This window comes from Pseudophryne corroboree, chromosome 11 (assembly GCF_028390025.1).
Source record: "Pseudophryne corroboree isolate aPseCor3 chromosome 11, aPseCor3.hap2, whole genome shotgun sequence".
Classification (NCBI taxonomy): Eukaryota; Metazoa; Chordata; class Amphibia; order Anura; family Myobatrachidae; genus Pseudophryne; species Pseudophryne corroboree.
In genome coordinates this window covers 160,324,427-160,337,940 of record NC_086454.1, presented here as the reverse complement: position 1 = coordinate 160,337,940, position 13,514 = coordinate 160,324,427, and the positions used below count along the sequence as shown (strand labels likewise).

The 13,514-nt window shown below is 48.6% G+C and overlaps 1 protein-coding gene across 17 annotated transcripts in view; it reads right to left on the bottom strand.

The window, feature by feature from the left end:
• TESMIN (testis expressed metallothionein like protein) overlaps positions 1-13,514 on the bottom strand; it is a 542,857-nt gene that overhangs the window by 267,476 nt on the left and 261,867 nt on the right. For all 17 annotated transcript variants that reach the window (XM_063945034.1, XM_063945030.1, XM_063945033.1 and 14 more), the window contains one exon: positions 153-258. In XM_063945034.1, coding sequence (XP_063801104.1) covers positions 153-258 — 106 coding nt within the window. The remainder of the gene's footprint in view (positions 1-152; positions 259-13,514) is intronic.

The window sequence follows — 13,514 nt, the reverse complement described above, 5'->3', positions numbered from 1 at the left end:
ACCTACAACCCAAGGTAGATCCTGTGGAATACTGTGGACCCTGAAGGAGAAATAAAAAAATCTTTAGGTTTTACAGATTTACTTTTATTCCAAAGCTACAATTAAAGATATCAAGCAGCATACAGTAAGTCTTACTTGTAGAGAGTGCTTACCATCACTATAATTAGGAAGTTTAGGAAGTCCCATATGTGATTGTATATAGTTAACATCTGGACATGTAATAATGTCACTATAATGAGCTGTGTATGGCCTGAGATCCTGTAATAGAAAAACATATCTTAGAACATAATACCATGATAATACAATAAAATTGAAAGCCTCATGAGTGTCCAGAATCACAATTTGTATAACTGATTAAAATGTACAGATAACCTGCAGAAGATGCTCTGGCGAGATTCCAAGCATGTTATAAACAGTGGCACAATTAGAGGCTTGGAGGTCCTTGGCAAACTCTCAAGGTGGGCCTCCTATTTGATTTCTATAAAGCCTTAGGTCTACATGTTTTATCATATCCAAATAATTTCTGTATCATGCATATTAGAAATACGTGAGGCAGCACAGGAAGATAGTGTCAAACCTTTTTAAGTGTATTAGCTCCACTTACTCAGCAGCTTGTCACTATTAGTGGCGGCTGTTGTCGTCTAACCCCGCCCCACCCCATTAAAAGATACAGAAGACAGGCCTTTAATGTAATATGTGTGCGGATGTCTGACCTCTGGATCGGCAGATATGTGTTTCACAGCAGCAGCTGCCCTCGGGACGCAGCACTCAGCTTCAGTTCTCCTTCCTGTATAAGCCCGCCCCCAGACTCCCATTGTCTAGTTACACAGGAGTCTGGGTGGAAACTTATATACAGGGTTGCCATCAGAAATTGTGGGGCCCGGGACTGACAAAATAGGCAGGGCCTCCTGGGCGGAGCTGTGAATATTGTGGGTGGAGTGACAACATGGGTAGGGAATCAATTGCAATTGGCGCATAAACTTGTTTAAAGAGAATGTCAAAGTTTGGGCTTTGGGGGATATGTATTAGGTAAACAATACAGAAACACCAGAATATATACTGAATAGATAGGGAAAGCCACACACTCACACATAATAGATCCACATTAAAACACTGAAAAAGCTAAGACCAGAGAGCCCGTACTAAAAAAGAAGAAAAATAGGATTTTAATTACCTACCGGTAAATCCTTTTCTCGTAGTCCGTAGAGGATGCTGGGGTCCACAATAGTACCATGGGGTATAGACGGGTCCCTTGGGAGCCATGGGCACTTTAAGAGTTTAATAGTGTGGGCTGGCTCCTCCCTCTATGCCCCTCCTACCAGAATCGGTCTAGAAACTGTGCCCGAGGAGACGGACTTACTTCAAGAGAAGGAACTACACAGATAGTGGTGAGATTCACACCAGCTCACACATAACATGGCAAACCAAGCTAACCAGCATTGAACAAGTCAACAACAGCTGAACAACAGTACTTAACCAAGTAACAATGCAGTACTTAACCAAGGAACAAGGTAGTACCGAACCAAGTAATAACTGCAGGAGAACGAAGCGCTGGGCGGCCGCCCAGCATCCTCTACGGACTACAAGAAAAGGATTTACCGGTAGGTAATTAAAATCCTATTTTCTCTTACGTCCTAGAGGATGCTGGGGTCCACATTAGTACCATGGGGATGTACCAAAGCTCCCAGTATGGGAGGGAGAGCGCGTAGGCTCCTGCAGAATCGATTGACCAAACCGTAGGTCCTCAGAGGCCAAAGTATCGAACTTGTAGAACTTAGCAAACATGTTCGCCCTGACCAAGTTGCTGCTCGGCAAACTGTAAAGCCGAGACACCCCGGCAGCCGCCCAGGATGAACCCACTTTACGAGTAGAGTGGGCCTTAACGGATTTAGGACACGGCAATCCTGACATAGAACAAGCATGCTGGATAGTAAGCGTGATCCAGCGAGAAATCGTCTGCTTAAAAGCAGGACACCCAACCTTGCTGGGATCATAAAGGACGAACAGAGCGTCTGACTTTCTGTGAAGGGAAGTTCTCTTCACATAAATCTTCAAAGCCCTCACAACGTCCACAGACTTTGAAGTGATTGAGGAGTCAGTAGCCACTGGCACCACAATAGGTTGGTTGATATGAAAAGCCGACACAACCTTCGGAAGAAATTGCTGACGCGTCCTCAGCTCTATCTTCATGACAAATCAAGTAGGGGCTCTTGTAGGACAATGCCCCCAACTCCGACACACGTCTAGCAGATGCCAATGCCCACAGTGTGACAGTCTTCCAAGTAAGAAACTTGACCTCAACCTCCTGCAAAGGCTCGAACCAATCCGATTGCAGAAACTGCAGTACCACGTTAAGGTCCCAAGGTGCCGTAGGAGGCACAAAGGGAGGTTGGATGTGCAGCACCCCTTTCAAGAAAGTCTGAACCTCAGGGAGGGCAGCCAATTGTTTCCGGAAGAAAATGGACAAGGACGAAATCTGGACTTTTATGGAGCCCACGCGCAGGCCCACATCCACCCCTGCTTGCAGGAAGAGGAGAAACCATCCAAGTTGAAACTCCACTGTAGGAAACTTCTTGGATTCGCACCAAGACACATAGTTTTTCCAAATCCGATGGTAATGTTACTCCCTTTCTAGCCTGTATCAGTGTATTTCCGAGCTAAGATCTGGCGTTCAACCTCCATGCCGTCAAACGTAGCTGCGGTAAGTCTTGATAAGCGAACGGCCCCTGTTGCAGAAGGTCCTCTCGAAGAGGAAGAGGCCTTGGATCTTCCAGGAGTAATTCCAGCAGATCTGCATACCAAGCTCTTCTTGGCTAGTCTGGAGCAATGAGAATCGCCTGAACTCTTGTTCTCTTTATTAGTTTGAGAATCCTTGGGATGAGTGGAAGTGGAGGAAACGGATACACAGACTTGAACACCCATGGAGTTACCAGGGTGTCCACCGCCACTGCCTGTGGATCCCTCGACCTGGAACAATACCTCCAAAGCTTCCTGTTGAGGCCATCATGTCTATTTGAGGTACGCCCCAAAGACTTGTCACCTCTGCGAACACTTCTGGGTGGAGGCCCCACTCTCCTGGATGGAGATTGTGTCTGCTGAGGAAGTCCGCTTCCCAGTTGTCCACTCCTGGAATGAAAATTGCTGACAGCGCCACTGCGTGCTTTTCCGCCCAGAAGATGATTCTTGTTACCTCTGACATTGCAGCTCTGCTCTTCGTTCCGCCTTGTCAGTTTATGTAGGCCACTGTCGTTACATTGTCCGACTGAACTTGAATGGTCTGATCTTTTAGAAGATGTGCCGCTTGTAGAAGACTGTTGTACACGGCCCTTAGTTCCAGAATGTTTATCGGAAGGATGGATTCCAGACTTGACCACCTTCCGTGGACGTTTTCCCCCTGGGTGACTGCTCCCCAACCTCGGAGACTTGCATCCGTGGTTAGGAGGATCCAATTCTGAATCCCGAACCTGCAGCCCTCTAGTAGGTGAGAAGTTTGCAGCCAACAGAGGAGTGATATTCTTGCTTTTGGTGATAGACGTATCCTCTGGTGCATGTGAAGATAAGATCCCGATCATTTGTCCAGGAGATCCAGTTGGAAAGACCATGCATGGAATCTTCCGTACTGTAGAGCCTTGTAGGAGGCAACCATCTTCCCCAGAAGGCGAATGCACTGATGAACCGATACCCGGGCTGGCTTCAGGACATCCCGGACCATTGTTTGTATCACCAACGCTTTTTCCTCCGGCAGAAACACCCTCTGTACTTCCGTGTCGAGGATCATCCCCAGGAAGGACAGTCTCCTTGTCGGCTCTAAATGCGACTTTGGAAGGCTCAGGATCCATCTATGATCCTTGAGTAGTTGAGTCGTGAGAGCAATGCTCTGTAACAGCTTCTCCAGATAAGGAATTATGTTCACACCCTGCATGCGGAGGAGTAGCATAATCTCCGCCATCACCTTGGTGAACACCCTTGGTGCCGTGGAGAGGCCAAGCGGCAGTGCCTGGAATTGATAGTGAGAGTCCAGTAGCGCAAATCTGAGATAAGCCTGGTGAGGCAGCCAGATCGGGATGTGAAGGTACGCATCCTTGATATCCAGGGATACCAGGAATTCCCCTTCCTCCAGACCTGAGATCACCGCTCTCAGAGACTCCATCTTGAATTTGAATTCCCTCAAGTAGGGGTTCAATTACTTAAGGTTTAATATTGGTCTTACCGAACCATCCGGCTTCGGTACCACAAACAGGTTTGAGTAGTAACCCTTGTGGTGTAGGTGAGGTGGAACCGGAACAATGACATTTGACCTCAGCAATTTTTGAATGGCTTCCTGTAGAATAGCACTTTCTGTCAGCAAAGCTGGCAAGCCGATTTGAAGAATCTCTGAGGCGGGAGTTCTTGAAACTCCAGTCTGTACCCCTGGGTAACAATTTCCAGTACCCAGGGATCCAGGCAAGAGGACGCCCAGACCTGACTGAAATTTCTTAGTCTTGCTCCCACCTGCCCGAACTCCAGGCTGGGGGGTCCACTGTCATGCCGAGGATTTTGAGGTAGCAGAACCAGGTTTCTGCTCCTGGAAACCTGCGGGTGTAGGTTTTCGGGTTTTCCCCCGGCCACCTCTAAAGAAAGTGGGTGGGGATTTGTACTTTTTTGCTTTAGCGGTCTGAAAGGACTGCATCGCAGACGTAGAATATGATTTCTTAGTCTATGGTGCAGCAGAGGGAAGAAAGGTTGACTTACCAGCAGTTGCCGTAGAAATCCACGCATCTAACGCTTCCTCAAATAGAGCCTGACCTGTGAAGGGTAGGTTCTCCACACTCTTCTTAGATTCCGCGTCCGCAGACCATTGGTGCAGCTAGAGTCCCCTGCGTGCCGAGACAGCCATGGAAGACGTCCGTGCATTCAGATGACCATGGTCCTTTATGGCCTCCACCATAAAACCTGCAGAATCCTGTATGTGACGTAAAAAAACATTTCAATGTCACTTCTATCCATAGTATTTAAATCCTCTAGTAATGTGCCTGACCACTTTACTATGGCTTTAGAAATCCATGCACAAGCGATAGTGGGCCTTAGCGCCACGCCTGAAGCAGTGTATATGGATTTGAGCGTAGTCTCAATCTTGCGGTCTGCCGGCTCTTTCAAAGCGGTAGACCCAGGGACAGGTAAAACCACATTTTTACACAATCTAGATACAGAAGTGTCTTCTATAGGGTTTTTTTCCCATTTTTCCTATCCTCTTCAGGTAAAGGAAAAGCAATGAGAACCATTTTTGGGATCTGGATTTTTTTCTCCGGATTTTCCCAGGATTTTTCAAACCGTGCGTTTAATTCTTTAGACGCAGGGAAGGTAAGGGAGACTTTCTTATTGTCTGTAAAGTAAGCCTCCTCGACCTGCTCAGGTACTTTGTCAGCAATGTGTAAAACGTCCCTAATGGCCTCAATAATGATCTGCACCCCATTAGCAAGGGATGTCTCACCCCCCCCCCCCCCCCCCCCCCCCCGTATATCCACAGCACCGTCTCCCATATCAGAGTCGGTATCAGTGTCGACTTGCATTATCTGGGCAAGAGCATGTTTTTGTGGGCATATACCAGGGGATCTTAAGGAGGCATTGGGAACAGAACAGGACAAAACCTCTACAGATTACCTGTGTTTCAGTCTCATTATGAGTTATCCTAGATGAAATCGGGGATATCATTCCCTTAATTGAAGCCACCCACAATGGTTCGGATTCAGCAGGCTGAGACATTATATTACATTCCTGAGTACATGGAATGGATTCCTCTGGAGAAGATACACACTCTGCAGCACAAGATACAGAGTCCCTGGACATGGCAATGCGAGATATATGTATGTACACACACACACACACACACACACACACACACACACGAAAATTTCAGACACAGTTTCTCCCAAGTTTCAGACACAGTTTCCCCCAAGAGACACAGAGTTAAGGAGCCAGCCCACACAGCGCCTCAGTAGGCAGTTATAGAATAAAAGCCTGGCGCTGAGTAACCTAAATAGACTACACAGTTGTTATGTGATTAAAAAACACTCCCCCCCCCCCCCCCCTCTTCTTTAACCCCCTGGTACCGCACAGGATAGCTGGAGTTATGTGGAGGGTCAGTGCTCCCTGTCAGCGTCTCTGTCTGTAGAACTGCAGGGAGAAAATGGCGCTGGTAAGTGCTGGATCCGCCCCCTTGTAATGGCGCGTCTTCCCGCACTTTAGAAGATTATACTGGCCTGAGGTAATACATTGCTGGCAGTAGACTGAGTCCCTGATAGCTCGAGTGACCAGTTTGTAGGGTATTGCGCTGGCCCAGGGTGCCCCTCACAGCACTGCACACTGTGCCTCTGAGCCCTCCGGAGCGCAGCGTGAGTGCTGCACTCCCACCCTTATGCCGCCATTCTCACCGGCTCCCCGCTTGTCGGGTCACCGGTGTCCTACTCACCACTCTGGCTTCTTCTGGCGGCAGTGCTGCGGGAGTGAGCGGTCGCCTCGGGGGCTTGCGATCATCACCCTCAGGAGCTCAGTGTCCTGTCAGCGGAGATAGTGGCCATTAACCTCTAGGGTTAGCACTCATTGCAGGAATAATCAGACAAGAGATGAAGTGTTCACCGACATTTCAATGTTATTCACTTTAAGGTGGTCTGGCTCCCTCCTTGACGCCAATGTTGGCGACCCCGTGTGACCAGTGGCGAAACTAGAGAATAGTGGGCCCAGGTGCAATATGCATTGGGCCCCATCCCATATTAAAAATAGGGAAATGGCATCCCCCAAAATATGGTTTGTCTCACTAACAAGGGGTGTCACCACACAATAGTACTCCCAATTCACGTTACACCACACAGTAGAGAGCCTTATACACCGTATGCCACACAGTAGAGAAGCTTATACACGGTACGCCAGACAGTAGAGAGCCTTATACACATTGCGCCATACAGTAGAGAGCCTTATACAGGGTACGCCAGACAGTAGAGAAGCTTATACATGGTACGCCACACAGTAGAGAGCCTTATACAGGGTACGCCACACAATACAGAAGATTATACATGTTACACCACATAGGGGGGTATTCAATTATTGCCAGATTTTTCGACCAGTTGAAAAATCCTCAACTTATCGTCCATTTTTAGATTCGCCCTATTCAATGCCTGTGTCGATTTTTCGACATGTTGAAAAGTCCGTCACTGGCAAAAACCACGTGGATCGGTGAATTTGCAGCCGATCTACGAGTTCTGTCGAATTTGCGGGCGTTTTCGCCCATGCCGATTCGACAAAAAAAAAGGGGAAAAGTCATGGGCGAAAATGGATTCAAAATCGGGCTCAAAACGCCCGCAATTGAATACCCATGGTCCAATTTGGCACATAATTGAATACCCCCTATAGTAGAGAAGCTTATACACGTTACGCCACACAGTTGAGAGGCTTATACACGGTACGCCACACAGTAGCTAAGCTTATACACGGTACACCACACAGTACAGAAGCTTATACACGGTACGCCACACAGTACAGAAGCTTATACAAGGTACGCCACACAGTTGAGAGCCTTATACACGTTGCGCCACACACTAGAGAGCCTTATACAGGGTACACCACACAGTAGAGAAGATTATACATGTTATAACACAGGGGTTATTCAATTATTTCCGGATTTTTCGACCAGTCGAACAATCGTCAATTATCAGCTGTCTTAGGGCGGATTAGATTCACCCTATTCAATGCCTGTGCCAAATTTCAACTGGTCGAGAAGCTTATACACGTTACGCCACACAGTTGAGAGACTTGAACACGGTACACCACACAGTAGAGAAGCTTATACACAGTACGCCACACAGTTGAGAGACTTGAACACGGTATACCACACAGTAGCTTATACACAGTACGCCACACAGTAAAGATCTTACTAAACGGTACGCCACACAGTAGAGAGCCTTATACATGGTACGCCACACAGTAGAGACATGCACACGTCAACATTTACTACCGGGAATGTGAGAAAGATAGATAGATAGATAGATAGATAGATACAGATGTGGCCAGCATCATTGTTGCCGCAATGTGTAGGAACCGGCATACGCATTGTGGCAAGCAGCAGTGAACGCCGTGCTACGGCTATTTGCAGCCTCCGTTCACTCCATAGAAGTACACACGCGCGCTTCATAGACATGGGCACTCTAGTGGCGCCATCCATGCCATGATGTGTACGCATCGCGGGATGGATGAGTGTGGCTACATCTGTAGATATGGATATACACACACATAGTAAAACACACACACAGCAAAACACATATACACAGACACACCCACAGAAAACACACACACACACACACACACACACACACACACACACACACACACACACCTAAACAGACATAGCATACCTCCCAACTTTTCCCTTCTGTAAAGAGGGACACACGCGCAGCGAATCCGCACGCGCTCCCGAAAAGGGGTGTGGCCTACGAAAAGGGGGCGTGGCTTCGCGGGAGGACCCGCGATTGCGAGCCACGCCCCGTTTTCGTCACTGAAGGGGCATGCCCAGCGCTCTGTGAGCTGCTGGCATGGTTGGTTCTATATCGGAGGGGCTGAAGGGACCTTGTGACGTATTGAGGGGAGGAGCTATGTCACCAGGGGGAGGAGCTACGGGCGAACAGGGTACCCGAAAAGTACCCTCGCGGGCTCGCTTCGCTCGTCACGCTTCGGGCACGGTGGCTCGCTCCGCTCCGCTTCGCTCACCACCTAATTACTAAAGGTAATAGTTGGTGGCGTGGATAGTAGAGGAACTATCCCGCTGGCCTAGCTCCTCCCCCTTGCGTCGTAACTCCTCCCCCTTACGGAAAAGGTCCCTTAGCCCACTTGATTCTAGCATCTACCCTGCTTGGCATGCCCCCTCTCCCTCTGTCTCCAATGAATAGACGCTGTGCGCATGCGCACAGCGTCTATCCACTGCTGCTCTGCTAAGCAGGGCAGCGAGAGACAGAGCCTCCCAACTGCCCCCCCCCCCACCGCGGGACACTGCGGCCCGAGGGTGGGATAGCAGGACAGTCCCCAAAAAACGGGACTGTCCCGCGAAAATCGGGACAGTTGGGAGGTATGGACGTAGGAAAATACATATACAGTATATACAGAAACACACACACCCATAGCTAAACACACACTCTTTACTTTACATGTGTTTTCTTTTTCCACAAGTTCTACACTCTGCACCTCCTGGCTCTGGCTCCGGCAAGACTCCTCACTGCAGGGGCTGAGTGCACTGACGTGACGTCTCCTCACTCTTCTGTACACACACTCGCACACTGCTGCCGTGACTCCCCCTCCTCCCTCCCCCGTATGTTCCAGCATGCAGTGGAGGGCCAACACAGAGACCAGGAAGCTGAGAGCTGCAGCAGTGCGGTGCAGAGATGAAGGGTGATGTGATCACCCTCTCACTGGCGCCGGGGACCGCATCCAGGCTTCCTCTGTTAGAACCTGTAGCTCAGTGGCGGCAGCGTGTAATGAGTCAGTGTGACTCACTACACTGCTGCCGGCTGCGGGCCCCTTCACAGCGTTGGGCCTCGGTGCATTGCACCGCTTGCACAGGCGCAAGTTCCGCCGCTGCTCCTTCCCAGTATTACAGAGGGAATAAGCAAAACAAACAGATCGATCATTTCAGAGACCCTCAAATCATCCGATCTGGCCCCAACAATCATTTCGCCTTCAAATTCAGTTAAATCACATTTCTTCCCATTCTGGACTTTGGTTGCACCGAAAACATGTTGCCTAGCTGTAAAACTACTAGTTTGGTGCTCGAATAAGAGGCATTCAATTTCTATTGCACTCTTCTACCTCACTGATGACATCAGGCAGTGTGTTTTCCCAGACTCCAAATGTACAGGAGCAAGCTGAACAACACTAAGCATATACAAGAAGTAGGGGGGCTTCGGCTATCAAACCATACGAATTCAAAGACCATAGGTGTTATGATTCCAGTACTCAGGTCTGGGGATATCTTATAGCAAAGGACCTGAGTACCAGAACGTAATGCTGGGAAAAGGGGTAGGAACAGGAATAGCCCCTGGCACCCTATCTCCGTTGTCTCGCCCGTGCTGTCAGAACTCTCTTGCGAGACTATGGTTGCTTGAGCCCATGGCAGCCGCGTTTGAAGGGCGGATTACGTCTGCCTAACTCCGATGCCCCCTTAGGTCTTAATGGGAGACAAAGAGAGAACCGAGACAGGGTGATAACAAGGGGCCCTCTAACTGAACAACAAGGCCAGGGGCTAATAACTAACCTAAAACCAAGTATGCGCGGATTACCACCAGGGAAAAGGACAACCAAAATATCCATTTGTCCACTCTCCTACACGGCACCGCCGAGTTCCAGAGAGGACTGTGGGAGCGGAAACCTCCGCAAATGCTCCAAAACCAGAATACAAAATTAAGCGGCCTAGGCCGCAGCACACGGCAGAGCCGCCACTCACGAAACCAAATGAGATCCTCAAACGACTGTTGCAGGTAAATGAGGACCAGAAGAACTCCTTGGGATGAGATGACAGACACCAAAACTCGGGAACTCTGAGGACAGGAACGACCGGACACAGCAGACCAGGAACAGATCAGCAAACATGAACAGCATGCAGGAAGCTATAACCAGCGTTTGTGTGAGGCACTGAGAAGGCTTTAAGCAGTGAATCCCCCAATCAGAGTACAGAACCTAATTACCATGAATGTCGTGCAGCTGCCTTGCTGCACGACCAGAAGACATGTGTGTCTAGTTCAGTAATCATCCCTGCAACGGGGAACGCAGTCCGCCCGTGGCGTCCCCGTTGCTAGGGTCCCGGCGGCTCGGCGCGCCCGGCGTCCTAGCGTTGCTAGGGAGCCAGCGGCTCAGTGCGCACAGCGTCCTAGCGTTGCTAGGGACCCGGCGGCTCAGCACGCTAGGCGTCCCTAGTTGCTAGGCGCCGGGCCGGGCGGAAGTCTCGGACTGCGGCGCCTAACAGTACCCCCCCTTGAGGAGGGGTCAACGAACCCCTAAAGTCAGGTTTCTGAGGAAATTCCAGAAAAAATAATCTCTTGAGTTTAGGGGCATGTAGATCCTTATCCAGGATCCAAGACCTTTCCTCCGGACCATAGCCTTTCCAGTGAACCAAAAAATAAAGCCGGCCCCGGGACACTTTAGGATCTAAAACCTTCTCTACCAAGAACTCCTGTTGTCCCTGCACATCCACTGGAGATCTACCCTGAGAGGTCCTCCGAGGAAATCTACTGGAAGAAACATATTGTTTCAACAGGGAACAGTGGAAAGTATTTCCAATTCTAAGAGATCTTGGCAAGCGTAGCCGAAAGGCAACTGGGTTGACCTTCTTAATGATAAGAAACGGTCCAATAAATTTGGGTCCCAGTCTAGCTGAGGATTGTTGAAGCTTGATGTTGCGAGTTGACAACCATACCTTATCTCCCACCTTAAAAGTGCAAGGACGTCGGAGCCTATCAGAAAATTTATTTTCTCGGAAGGCCGCTTTTCTGAGAGCAAGGTGCACTTTTCTCCAAATAGCTCTGAGGTTAAGGTCAGTGAGGAGACTGGAGAATGATGGAAAAAGGAGTTGGCTCTAGGATGAAAACCAAAGACTGAAAAGAATGTAGACTCTTTGGTGGAGGAATGACAAGAGTTATTATAAGCAAATTCGGCCAAAGGAAGAAACTCGGACCAATCATTCTGGAGTTTGGCCGAATACAAACGTAAGTACTGTTTTAATGACTGGTTGACTCGTTCGGTTTGCCCGTTAGACTGTGGGTGGTAACCAGATGTTAAAGACAGTTTCATCCTCAAAGAGGCACAAAAACGTTTCCAGAATCGTGCGATGAATTGTGGACCCCGATCAGAAACAACATCAGTGGGCAAACCATGAAGCCTGAACACATGGCGGAGGAACAAAACTGCCAACCCTTGAGCAGAGGGTAATCGGGGAAGAGCAACGAAATGAGCCATTTTACTAAAACGGTCCACTACCACCCAAATGACTCGTAATCCGGCTGAAAGGGGAAGGTCAACCACGAAATCCATGGAAATATGAGACCATGGCCTGAGAGGAACGGTTAAAGGCATGAGTTGCCTGATAGGCAACGAACGCGGAACCTTATGCTGTGCACAAACCTGACAGGAATGGACGAATTACTTAACGTCTTTAGAAAGACTAGGCCACCACACTGAGCGAGAGACTAACTCCAAAGTCTTAGTGATACCCGGATGCCCTGAGACCTTGTCATGAAACTCAGTTAAAACAGTGCCTCTCAAAAATTCGTGAACAAAAAGACGACCAGCAGGAGTAAGTCTAGGAGCTTGGTGTTGAAGCTGGTTTAACTGAGTATATAAATCCTGTGTGAGGCCTGCCCGGATGACCGAAGATGGAACAATGGGAGTAACAACAGGATTGCTATTGTGAACCGGAAGAAAGCTACGTGACAGGGCATCAGCCTTCGTATTCTTGGAACCAGGCCTGAAGGTGATTATAAACCTGAAACGAGTAAAAAATAATGCCCAACGTGCCTGCCGAGCATTAAGCCGTTTAGCTGATTCAATATATTGCAGGTTCTTATGGTCAGTAAAAACTGAAATAGTATGTCTAGCTCCCTCCAGCCAATGCCTCCATTCCTCGAAAGCCCATTTTACTGCCAGTAATTCCCGATTACCAACGTCATAGTTGGATTCAGCAGAGGAGAATTTCCTGGACATGAAGGCACAAGGATGCAACTCCTGAGACTCCGGATCTTCTTGAGAAAGGATAGCCCCCACTCCAACCTCTGAGGCATCAACCTCCACAATAAAGGGAAGTTCCGGATTAGGATGTCTGAGGACAGGAGCCGAGACAAAGGCTTGTTTCAAGGCCCGGAAGGCTAACTCAGCTTCATGCGACCAATTGGAGGGATCCGCTCTTTTTTTAGTCAGAGCTACTATGGGAGCGACCAGGTCAGAAAAAGTATGAATGAACCGCCTATAATAATTAGCAAACCCTAAAAAGCGCTGAATTGCTTTTAAATTAGTGGGTTGCGCCCAATTAAGGATGGCCTGGAGTTTCTTCGATTCCATGGAAAATCCCTGGGGAGAAATTATGTACCCCAAGAAAGACACCTCTGTGATGTGAAAATCACACTTCTCAAGCTTGGCATATAAATGATTCTCTCGTAACTTTTGAAGAACCAGACGCACCTGGGTAACACGTTGTTCAATCGACTCAGAATATATCAAAATGTCGTCTAAATAAACGACCACGAATTTCCCTAGGAAGTCACGGAGAACATCGTTAATGAGGTCTTGAAAAACCGCCGGAGCATTTGACAGGCCGAACGGCATCACCAGGTATTCATAGTGACCCGACTGAGTGCTGAAAGCCGTCTTCCACTCATCCCCAGATTTAATTCGGATGAGGTTGTAAGCTCCTCTAAGATCAATTTTCGAGAAGATCACGGCGGAACGTAACTGATCAAAAAGTACTGAAATTAAAGGCAAAGGATAGGTGTTTTTCACAGAGATCT